We start from the raw sequence: 12244 nt of genomic DNA, 5'->3' as shown, positions 1-12244 counted from the left end.
TTGCCTATTAGTAAAAGTCTAACAAGGCTTTTAAAGTGAATGGCTAACCGGAAGTGCTTTAACAAATTCTAATCCCCAATTTCTTTTGATGAAATTTCCAATTATATTGATTTTTGTTTGTTTTTTAAGTAATTTTTCTTCTACAATAATGATGAAGATTGGCAAAGAGAACAGACAGAGAATGTGACGTTTCCCCTAAATATAAATACCAGGGGAATTATGTTTTTAGAGAAAACCCCAGTATCTATATTTGTAATGCATGCAAATAGATTTATTGCATGCAGTGTCAATAGATTTCTTGCATGCAATAGTCTATTTAGGATGTGTTTTGAAATCTTTGGAAAGTTGCAAATCTTTTATTAATAGCACTTTGCTGTAATACATTTTTAAAATTTTCTTTAATAGTGTGAAAATTACAACTTTTTCAAATTGTGACTTTGTTTTGTGTTCCAGTGATTCTACTGTGTCTGAGAATGACACGAAGGGAGGGACATTTGAAACCAGGAGGATCAGAAATCGCATGACTTATTATTACTCCACCTCCACAGAGGCAGCAGCATTATGTCTTTCCAAAGACTCCATTACATCACCGTCTCGTCGCCCCATCTCACCCCTCAGTGTCTCATCCTCATCAGATCCTTCCTCGGCTCTATTGCGCTCAGATTCACCTTTACCCATACATGTGTCCTCCCACATCCAATCAGATTCTGCCCTCCCTTCCCGCCCCCTTCTTATTTTCTTCTCCTGGCTCGGCGCCCAGCCCAGGTCGGTAGCCAAATACAGGGACCTTTATCTGCAGCGAGGCATGGACATGCTCCTGGTCCAGAGCAGTGTCATGCACTTCCTGTGGCCCAGATGGGGGCTTGAATATGGGTCGGAGGTTTTGAAGGTGCTGGAGGAGCCTCAGTTCTTAGACAGGCCTGTGCTGGTCCACTCCGCCTCCATCGGGGGCTACACTTTCACCCAGATCCTCACACACTTGGCTCGGGAACCGGAAAAACACGCAGGCCTGACTCAGAGGGTGATTGGGCACATCTATGACAGCCTGGTGGTTGGTACTCTAGAGCACATGGCGATAGGTGAGTGACAGTGATCCATCTCAGGTTACTTTTGTTTGTGGTGTTAGTGTCTGATCTTTAAATAAGTCATTAGCCAGCTGACCCAGTGCTCCAGTTTGTCAGAAGTCCAGAGAGTCCAGCTTGTTTAAAACTTAGGACAGAGATGCATGTATGGAGGCTGTCGTCTCAAGCGGGACGGCCCGGGTTCGCATCCCACCTGTGGCTTCCTTTCCCGCATGTCGTTCCCCACTCTCTCTCTCCCTGATTTCCGACTCTGTCCACTGTCCTGTCTCTCCATTAAAGGCACAAAAACCCCAAAAATAAATCTTTAAAAAACATAAAAATAAAAAAAAACTTAGGACAGAGATTGCAGCTTGTAATTTCATTAGTTAAAAAAGGGGGAAAGATGTTTTCATATTGGTTGCTCTTTATTATTGTTTGAATTGATAATTTAGTCTAAAGGTTTGCCAATTTAAAACAAATTAAACAACTATTCTTTGAACTTTTTTATTTAATCATTGATATGTCCTTTCAAGAGCTGAAAAAGGAAAGCCAAATAACTCCAAAGTCACTAGTTACCCAGTTATAGTTGTCAGTTATTTATGGCCACAATTACAACTAAAAGTGAATTCTGCGTTCTTTTACTGAAGCAAATCTGACCACAATGAGGACTTAGTTTGTGTACAGGGTTAATTAACTTGCTGTAAAATAATTGTTGGTCTATTCTGTTGTGTATATACTTGTGTGCTTTTTAAAAACACACTCCTTTGAGTTGGCTACATTTTATGATCTATTTCTTGTTTTATTTTTGCATTCCTGCTTTTCTCTGATAAGTAATTAACACGTAAAAAAAGTGAAAACAGGGGCGCTGGTGGCACAGTGATGAGTGCGCGCCCCATGTATGGAGGCTGTGGTCCTCAAAGCGGGGCGGCCCAGGTTCGAATCCCACCTGTGGCTCCTTTCCCTTATGTCATTCCCATCTCTATCTACTGTCCTGTCTCTCCATTAAAGGCACAAAATGTCCAAAAATAAATCTTAAAAAAAAAAAAAAGATGTGAAAACAAATACAGGCCAAATTAAAGTCAAACAAATAAATAGACTCAATACTTGATGTTTTCATTCTAAGCAATATCAAGATTTTATGAGCATGACTGACCCATAAATTAAAAGAAAAGAATAGAAGTAGGATTTGCAAAAACAATGGATGAAGTTTGGGTAGAATGGGAAATTCTTAACTGTGAAATAATGATGTTGTCTCTTATTATCATTCAGGTCTTGGAAAAACTCTGGTCCCACGTTTAGAGAGCCTCGTCAGAAATGCGGCCATGTTCTACTTTTGGCTCTTCAAAAGCCACACAGCAGACTTCTATAACAGCAGCATCCAGGTTTTCCGCAACAGCCCAATCACCGCCCCAGCTCTCTTCTTCTTCAGCGAGAACGACGCCCTGTGCAACCCGCTCGCCATGGAAAACTGTATCGACCTCTGGAGGAAGAGGGGCGTGACCGTGGAAAGCCGCAAGTGGAAGGAGTCGATACACGCGGCCCACATGCGATGCCACCCTGAAGACTACATCTCTACTCTGCAGAAATATTTGAAGTCACTGCACGCTTCCTCCCTCAAAGCAAAAATGTAAGCGTCGGGGTAGAAAATCCTACCTGGACTGAATATTTAAACTGTAAGATGCTTTAATGCTCTTTGAACTTGCAACTTTGGAATGAATAACCACGTGATTTAACCACGATGATCTCTCTTAGGCACTCTTATTTGTTTGTTTGTCTGATGTTAACCAATATAACAGTTAAACTTACATCATGTATTTATTCAATTACTGTTTGGGTCCTATTCTGTGATGCTTGTTTGCACAGGGATTGTTTCCTAATGAACTGATTTGCACTAGTTAGTTAAAAATATGCAGAATAAAACTTGCTATTTATGACATTGTTCCAATATTTTTTTTCGCTCTGTTTTCTTAAGATGAAAATCACAAAATGATTGAAATCATAGGTGATGTTTTCATATTTGAGCAGTGGGGTTTGTTTCTCGCTGAGGGTGAACATGTTGTGGGAGTGGGGGGGGCGGGCAGTGTTTTAATCAGGCATAATATGGGGCACCTAATGGCTGTTGCTTACTAAAGCATGAAGTAAACATGCCGGACACAGAAACAGAGGTGAGTGACGGGGTCAGGACAGGTAAATGCTAAATCCTGCACTCAATACGTTTACTTTTGTGGTGGCAAAACGAGGCAGCACTCGATTGGCTTTGACGCATTCATGTTGTAAGCTGACGGTTTAGAGACGTGTCTTTTAGCAGCCTGAAGAATGGCGCCACCTGCTGGCTAAATAATTAGTTTCACCTCACACAGTCCTCTGGATCCAACCTGTAACTTTCACCCTCTGATGTACTGCTTTCCGCTGTATGTATTTTGTTAAATTAAACGTGCATTGCAAAACCTGATTGCCTTTAAAAGGACAATAGACCTTTGTGTACAGAAATAACATTTTATTTAAGACGTGTGATAAACGATGGGGTAAAGATGTATTAAAAGAGAAAAGGCTATAAAACCCACAGCGAGAGGTTTCTCCAAGCCCTTGGGTTAATGAAAATGTTATTTTAAATATGAACAAATACCGTATATTTAGCTTCAGCTGGTTAATAAGGCTACGACTCCCTATCTTTAAGAACAATTTATTGTTTTCTGTGAGGAAGCACTTTCAGGCTATTTTAACCTACATAAGAAGTTTTTTTTTAGTTTTTTTTTCATAGTGTAATGGTCAACTTAATGTATTTAGTTTTATTGAGATAAACAAAAATATTAAAATTTAGTTTCTAAATTTAGAAAGGGAACTAGCTAACACCGCTTGAAAAATTCAATTATTTTTGGTTAACATTGGCGGAGTGATTTTTTTTACGCTGCGTTAATTTGCTCTACGGTTAAAACAGATATTGAAGTTGCGGCGGAGTTGGGAGTTTGTAAACTTTATTAAAGCTGAAGTTTAATAATGCCAACATTTAATTGCAAACAAATAAAATGACCATAGATATGTTAAATACATGTTCAGTGACTAGCTAAGTTTATGAATTTCAACAACATCTCGGTTGTTATTATTCTATTGAGTTTATTTACGGCACCACACTGCCATGACACTTTAAAGTTGGACTTTTCCAGTTTCTGTTTTTGCGAATCTTGTTTTATCTCTGAAAAGCAAAACTTTATTTTGAGTCTGTCAAAGTTCAAAATGTGTTTACTTGAGTGAAGTTAAAGACCGCAATAAAGTGAAATGATTCTGTATTATTCAACATTCTTAAATGTATAATTACTGATTGAGAAGATTGTCCTTTAAACATGTATTTTTGAATGAACTAGTTTATTTTCCTCAAGGTTTGTAATATTAAAGGTTGATTCAACTTTGATACATGAGATTTGTTTTTGTCTAATAGACTAATGTTCAGATCATTTTGCAAAGAGGCCTTGAATGTAAGAATGTTAAAGTTTTTTTCAAAAAGAAAAATTTCACATGCAATAAATATTCATTCAAATCTTTAATGCAGTTTAATAAAACATTTCGGGTTTTTAGCTTAAATGGTCCACATCATTTTTTCTATCAGCTTAATGTTTCTGCTCAACAGAAAGACTCCCGACACTTTTGCACCATTATTACACATCGATTAAATACTTTTCCAGATGCCAGAATACTGATTTTACAACATCATCATCATTTGTAATATTTCAAACCATACTTTAAGAAAGAAAAGTGCCAAAATCTGAGATATACTGTAAGTCAACCCACATAATTAATTACTGCTACACTTGAAATACTTTTCAGACCTCTGCAAAAATATTTATCAAAACAAAACTATATATAACTTTCATTTCATTTCATGCAACAAAAAAAAAGCCTTTACATGTTTCTTGATATTTATACTAAGATTTGGTGTCTCTGTGCATTAGGTGTGGATTTTTCAGCAGACCTTGAGTTTGTCCTTGTGGAGAAGTAACGTGTCCAGGTAGCACTGCAACTTCATCAGAGTCATGGATATTTGACTGTCCGGGAACAAATGGTTCGTGGCTGTTCCTCGAGGTCTGGCCTGGATGGGACAGCCCATCGTCTGAGCGAAGTACCTCACCAGTCCCTCCAAACTGGAGACATCGGCCTGAATCTGACTGAGCAGCTCTGTGAAGAGGTCCTGCAGCTCAACGGTCAAAAGACCGAGGTCACGGCTGATGCTTGTTAGTCCGTCAATGGAAGGAGTGCGGACTTCTATATGTGTAGCCACCGGCAACTAAGGACAAGAAGGAGTGAGTATGTATCAGTTTGTGTCTGAAACTAAATAATGATATATTTCTTTATACTACACTATTACATTTTCTTTAAAACACACTATGCCATAGTCATACATTTGTCCGTAGTTCTTTAATGTGCACCAGGGTTGTCTGAGCTATGTATATTAAGCTGTCCACTGTATTTCGAATTGAATTTCCATTTGTGGGAAGACATGAGCACCCAGGAGCACTTTCAAGAGTGAGAAGAAGTAGGGCCCAAACAATATGCATCCTAAGAGAGAAAAAAGTAAATGACATTTCAAAAGTTGTCAAAATCACAGACAGTTAAATAAAAGTATTTCTTTGACATTTCTTTACAGATTAATGATTTTTTTTTAAATTCTGTTTTTCTTAAAATATGTCAAGTTTGAAACAAATGTAGCATCTTATACATGTCTCTATTATAATGGTCTACTTCATTGTAAATATTAGTTTCTTACCTCTTTTTTTTAGAATTGCCGCTGCTCCTGAATCACTGAATGACAGAGAGATGACACACGCCTCTCTGTAGGTTTTCCACAGTTTAAATAGTCCTGGTCCTGCTGGGGTCCATTCTGCGTCTCTCTCCTCCTCCCCCCTCCAAATCTTAGCCTAACCTTTCTATCAACAAGCTCCAAATATGAACAAAAATTCACACGTAATTTATCAAACTTATCACATGATTATGACTCAGTTGCTTTTGTTGCTTGTTTTTCCTGTAAGAGGATTTCACTTGATGAATGGATATTTGCTGGTTTAAGCCTGTGTTTGATGTTAACAATGCATCCTAATTTTTAAGTACAGGAAAATGTGTAGGTAGATTTTTACTCAGAATGGCATCATGCAGTGCATACCTACTAATACCCATGTGCTCCAATTACAAATCAATAAAGACTCTGACGATAAGGTAGAGGAGAAAAGAACATTTACATTTGAATTTGTAAAGCCATGTTTTTCAGGTGAAATACATGAGAAACTGGTATACCATATGTAATTTAGAATAGAGGAAGTGAGTCATCACATTTGATGCTATTGTTTTTATCAGGGTTTGTGGATTTTACTTTACGTGTCTTCTTATTGCTGAGACATGAATGAAGAACTATGGAAACAATTTTTCCAGCGTTGTACTTGTGACGTTTTCCTTCCTGTTTTTGATTCATTCGTCAAAGCCAGAGACAAGGAGTTAAAACAAAATGTGATGGTTTCTGGAAGTGTTTTCTCTTGCATGTGTAGGTTAAGTATTGACGTTAGGAAAGTGATGCATACAGCAGGAATGTTTCTCTCTGTCTTTAATTAGTTGTTTCTGCCAATGAGAGTCGAATTGCTGTAAATGCTACCAGTGACTCAATGGCAGCCTAGTCATATGCTGACTAATTCATCTGCTCTATACTGTAAACCTCTCTCACAAAGGTGTAGCCTACTATACCCGTTAGCTCAGTTAAGTCAGAGTAGCTAATATCTTCGAGTGAACTGTTCTTTGGTCTACTCTTTTAGAACAAAAGTCCATGCTCTTTTTCCTTTTTTGTGCCTAGTAGCATGAGCTCCACTGAGCTGAGTCCACTTGGCCACAACTTAGAGTCTAGCATACACACATTCCTATGCTAAATAATTCTATCTAGCTTTAAAAAAAACAAGCTCAACAACAACAGTCATAGTCTAGCAAACAGCTTTTGTTCTAAGTAAATATCCTGGATACTTGTAGTCTAGTTTATTAGTTAGGTATGTTACCTAACCTGAATTCTTGTAGTGTACCTAACGTGTTGTAAACTAGATACCTAACCTGAATTCTTGTAGTGTACCTAACATGTTGTAAACTAGATACCTAACCTGAATTCTTGTAGTACACCTAACATGTTGTAAACTAGGTACTTAACCTGAATTCTTGTAGTACACCTAACATGTTGTAAACTAGATACCTAACCTGAATTCTTGTAGTGTACCTAACATGTTGTAAACTAGGTACTTAACCTGAATTCTTGTAGTGTACCTAACATGTTGTAAACTAGGTACAGAACGTCAATCCCTTAGTATAACTTGCATATTTTTATGTTGGTGTCCTGAATACTCATTGTCTATGTTTTACTTGAGCTTGTGCCATGAGCTATTCCAGTAAACGGATGCTTCTGTGTATTTTTCACAAACGTACCTCTCTTGTCAGTGCTCTTTTGTTCATAATCTCCCTTTTATTTTTAATCTAAGCTCCAACTGAGACTCAGTTATGTTTTTGGTAAATCATAGGCACAAAATTCCTGGAACTTTAGTTAATTCATGCCAGAAGTATTCTTGAGAGAGTGATAATCTGGTTTGCCAAAACGAGCCTCTAGACTTTATGTCAAGCGATCTGCTATCATAGCTCCTTTATGTTAGAGGAACAAAGGGATGCAAAGATTCTTTGTCTCTGTAGTAGCCTAGACCACAGGCTACAGAGAGACACACAAAGGAAGGGGGAGGAAAACTTATTGGAATGCCAGCTTTGGTCATTTCCAGTAAGAACCAGGGCCAATTCAGTTCGATTCTTTCTTTGGAAAAGCCACAGTTTCACTCTAAATACACGCTAATTTCTAGCTAATTGACAACAGTAGTATAGCTTGTTTTAAGGTGCAAAAGTGCATTGATTGCTAAGTGTTTTCAACAGTCTGTATTCTGGAATGTTCTATGTATAAGTCACATTCCTAATTGTCTTTCTTTTATTTTTTTTGTATTATAGAACCACACACACACACACACACACATAGGTTCAATTATTTCAAGAAAAGGAAAGGCCTCAAACTCATGCCTTGTTGTACTGTTCACCTGGATTCTATATAAATGGCTTGAACATACTGGATTCTCCATCTTTCTTCCTTACTCACACACCTTTGCATCAAAAATAGTGTCCTGACCCGACACCCTGAGGTGATTGCTGCCGCCCTTTATTGGATTCTTAATACCTCTCATACAGTTTGGGTTCACTTCTTATGACTAAGCGATGAGTGTGATTGTAAAATAGACGTAAGACCTGCAAAGGATCAAATATCACAGACAGTTGAGTTATTGAGCGTCCAAGTTTTATCGGGAACTTGCAAACTAAAAAATGTATTTATATATATATAGAGAGAGATATTTTGTAACAATATATTTTACAACAGTGATGTCTCGTGTGGATTCACTTGAAGGTAATTAAACACATTTCAATCTTTGACAAAACACTGCTCATTACTGTCAACTCTGAAGTCTCATTTCATACAAAATCTTTTTTTTTTTTTACCTCATTAAATGACACATCTCGACAACAGCTGGATGGCTTCACAAATGCATGATTGTCTGAGTAATAATCCTCATGATCTTGGTGATCCATGGCCTTTGTTTTATTGTTTTATTTCAGATTCATTTGGTCCATATTTAAATAAAAACTGAATACAAGACATCTCTGGGAAAAAGATGACAGTTCACAAATCCATGGTGATGTTTTGAAAAGCAAGAGTTATACCTTATGCAAGTATATGATTCAACCTTTGGAGTCATTTAATCTGCACCTAACTTTAGTGCCACCACAATCAGGCTGATTTTTTTTTTTTTTTTGTGAAATAATGGCAATTATTGGATTTATTGTCATAAATTGAATTGCTTCTATTACATGATTTCTAGTAACCTCAGTGATAAATAACTTCTTACATTTGCGTGATGATTAGCTTCATGACCAAATAACATTCCCATCTGCCTTTACTCTTTGTGTCTACTGCTTATTAGCAAAGTAAGCATGCCAACAGGCTAAACTAAGAAAGTGAACCTGGTAATAAGGACTTGCAAGACATCAGCATTTTAGCATTGCCACTAGCATGCTGACATTAGCATTCTATGCTATTTGCCAGGTTTAACAGGTTTTTTTTTTTGCTTAATTGTCTTCTTTTAATAGCTTACTTTTTTGCATGAGCTAGCATTAGCTAGTCCCCAATACATGTTACTGCTTAATTTTTTATTCACTTCTAATCTAATTTGATCTAATTTCTCCCCATCCTCTTTTTTCTCTTTTGTGCAGTTATAGCTAAAATTTGTGTTACAATCTTTTTCAAGTATCTCCATATCTCCACCCCCCCCCACTTGCTCTACATGACCCAAAAATTAATGTTATTGTCATTGTTTTGTCAACTGAACCTCTCGCTTTAGCTTCTTTTCTTTTCAGTTAGTTCCCTTCTAATTGTGTAACCATTTATTTTGTACCATTTCTACATGTACAGTCATTTCAGCAATAACAAAAGGGAGGAAAAAAAACAGTTAAAACCGATGACTACAGCACTTACGATTGAAGGTTTAACCATATTTCAATACTTATGTGGTTTCTCTTGGAAGTAATGCAATTCATCAATCAGAGCCTCTAGACCTGTTGGATTCATTTCTTTTGCGTCATCTCCAGTGACCTGACTAAAAAACACAAAATTGTGGCCAGTCCTGCCAGCTGACTGACTGGAACAAGACTTATTTTCTGCAAAGTTCACTCAAGTAACGTCAGCTCTGCTTTGAGTCAGCTATTAGGAATTAAGTTTAATCACATCATTGGGTTGAAACAAAATACTTATCTGTTCTTGGCAAAAACATGAAGGTTAATCCCAAAGCACAGACCAGATCTTTAATGGCCAACAACAGCACATTTTTCCTCGGATGGCGTATTTAATATCACCAAAGGAAGTTGCACATTTTTCCTGTAAGTTTGTGAATACGTCATGGGGAGGAGACTACCAGTCAGTTTCACCATTTAGCAAAAAAAAAAAAAAAACCCTGCTGTAAACCTGTTCTGTTTCCAGCTAAGACTTGTGAAAACTTCACCAGAACATATTTTGATGCGGTTCAGTTCTTTTTGTGTTTGTGTGTCTTCATGATGAAGCTCCACAGTACGTCGCAGTCGTCTGTTGCAGTTCTCAAAACGTCCTCTGGAGAGCTGCACTCATCCAGAAATGTAATGGTGCAGCAGTTAAACAGTGCATGTTGAGCATGTCTCAGTCAGTGAGACATTCCTTCTTTCTTAATCATTTCCTTTAAAGGCAAGTCTTTAATGCAACATCCCAGAATTCATTTATTTAAGACCTCTTTGGATAGGACTTTCATGGGATTTTGGCTCAGGGGTTCAATTTATTTTTCTTTGAATTTTTTTTCTCCTCCTTCCCTTTCTAAAAAAAAAAAAAAAAATCTTTTTTTATAATTCCTTCTTATTTGATCTTACTGCACTGGCAAATCTAAAAGACTTGATCTAAAATCAATTTGTTGTTTTCACTGATTTCATATATTACAACAAAGAAAATTCAAATTTTATCCATAAATGTTGAATATTTTTCTCATGTCTCTCTTTAACCATATATCATTGTCAGACATAAAACAGCTCCAAATTAACTTCTTTCATTGCATTTTGGTTTGTATTAAATAGTCTGAAGCCACATACATTTAATATAGAAACGCTTTAGTCATATAACTAAGAAACATCCCTTTCCGTTGTTTGCCTGTGGCTACACATTTTAATTTACTTCCCTTTTAGTGCGAGAGGAGCAAATGTGCATCCAACAGCCCCTCGTCCCTCTCTGATGACACGGATGAAGCTCTGCCCCATTTCCCCCGGCAATGTGTGACACACAAACTGTGGGCCGCGGCTGTGACTTCACCGGGAATCTCTAAAGCTCCAATCGGAAGGTCAGTCTGAGATTTGTGAGGTCAATTAATGAATGCAGGCGCTCGGTGTACCAGAAAATGTTTCACTTGTATTACTCTGGTTTAGTCTGGGATTAGTTGGCTCTGTTGTTGGGATGCAAAACCATTTTTTTTACTGTAAGACATGAAGAAATTGGTACTTGTACTTTTTATTTAAGCAGCTTATGTTTGTTAGCCCTAACTGATAATTTCCGGTGAAGCAATTCTTGAATAGTTATTATGAATTGTGTCCATTTTTTCCACTGAGAAATTCATATCATAATGCACAATGGACAAGTGTAACTATTACAATCAATATGAAAGAAAGGCTCATATTAATCAAGAGACTAAATTACTTTATTCCACATTTATTAAACAAGTCATAACACTGCATTAAAGAGAAGTATTTCATAGAATTAGAAGTAGACAAGAGTAAAAGGATATGAGTCACACCTGCATAATCTCTTATGATGTCCATGTCATTGTGTTGACCCGCTGTAATGCATGCCACACATACACATGTATGTAAACACTCCCCGAGCCTTTGGGTCACGTGGTTAGTGTAAGTGAAGTGTCCTCGTCAGCGTACACACATCGCCTCCGGTTGTGACGTAGAAACTACACTGTGAAGGCTCGGGGGTTTGGATAAATAATGACGTTTATGTAACACACAGTGCGTCAAACGCTCAGAGCTACATGTTCATTTTCCTTCAGCTCATTTCTTCATCGTACACATCCTCTTTATGTCACTTCTAAAGGTCTTTCACATTCTATTGGTAATATATTTTTAAAATCACATTTTCAAATACATACTCATACACATGCAACATATGACATAACGCATTAAATAACGTAATGATTATAACTCTAAAATCATTCATGAAAAGCGTTATGATCTAAAATATCTGCACATACAGTAGACTGCTGCAGTTGTGAACTTATTTCTTTACGTCCAGTTACGTCTCAACACACTTTGAGAAGCTATTCAAACATCAAAGATGATCCAAGATCCTTTAAAATATTAAACACAATTTGCACACACATACATGGGAGACAGACTTTTATTGGCTAGTCTTAGAATATCAGAAAACGGGTCAGAAAACACAAGATGGCATGGGAAAATCTCCACTCACTGACGATAGGAAATGTGTGTTTGGATCAAAAAGTAAATAAATTAAATATTGATTTATCACATGATTACTGCAGAAGTTCTGGATGGTCTAAAATTTG

The 12244-nt window shown here is 37.2% G+C and overlaps 2 protein-coding genes across 2 annotated transcripts; one reads left to right on the top strand and one right to left on the bottom strand.

Moving 5' to 3' along the window:
• Positions 1-376: 376 nt before the first annotated feature.
• On the top strand, positions 377-2995 carry LOC132956613 (uncharacterized). The gene is made up of 2 exons (XM_061030159.1): positions 377-1079; positions 2331-2995. Exons 1-2 carry the CDS (start codon positions 521-523, stop codon positions 2690-2692), a joined length of 921 nt encoding a protein of 306 aa, XP_060886142.1. The 5' UTR covers positions 377-520; the 3' UTR covers positions 2693-2995.
• Positions 2996-4136: 1141 nt separating this feature from the next.
• Positions 4137-5855, bottom strand: LOC132956701 (leptin-B-like). Its single transcript, XM_061030287.1, has 2 exons — positions 5456-5855; positions 4137-5340 (listed from the first exon to the last, which is right to left on the bottom strand). Exons 1-2 carry the CDS (start codon positions 5636-5638, stop codon positions 5020-5022), a joined length of 504 nt encoding a protein of 167 aa, XP_060886270.1. The 5' UTR covers positions 5639-5855; the 3' UTR covers positions 4137-5019.
• Positions 5856-12244: the final 6389 nt, after the last annotated feature.

This window comes from Labrus mixtus, chromosome 22 (genome assembly GCF_963584025.1).
Source record: "Labrus mixtus chromosome 22, fLabMix1.1, whole genome shotgun sequence".
Taxonomy (NCBI): domain Eukaryota; kingdom Metazoa; phylum Chordata; class Actinopteri; order Labriformes; family Labridae; genus Labrus; species Labrus mixtus.
The sequence above is the reverse complement of the archived record's forward strand: the minus strand, read 5'-3'. Positions and strand labels throughout refer to the sequence as shown.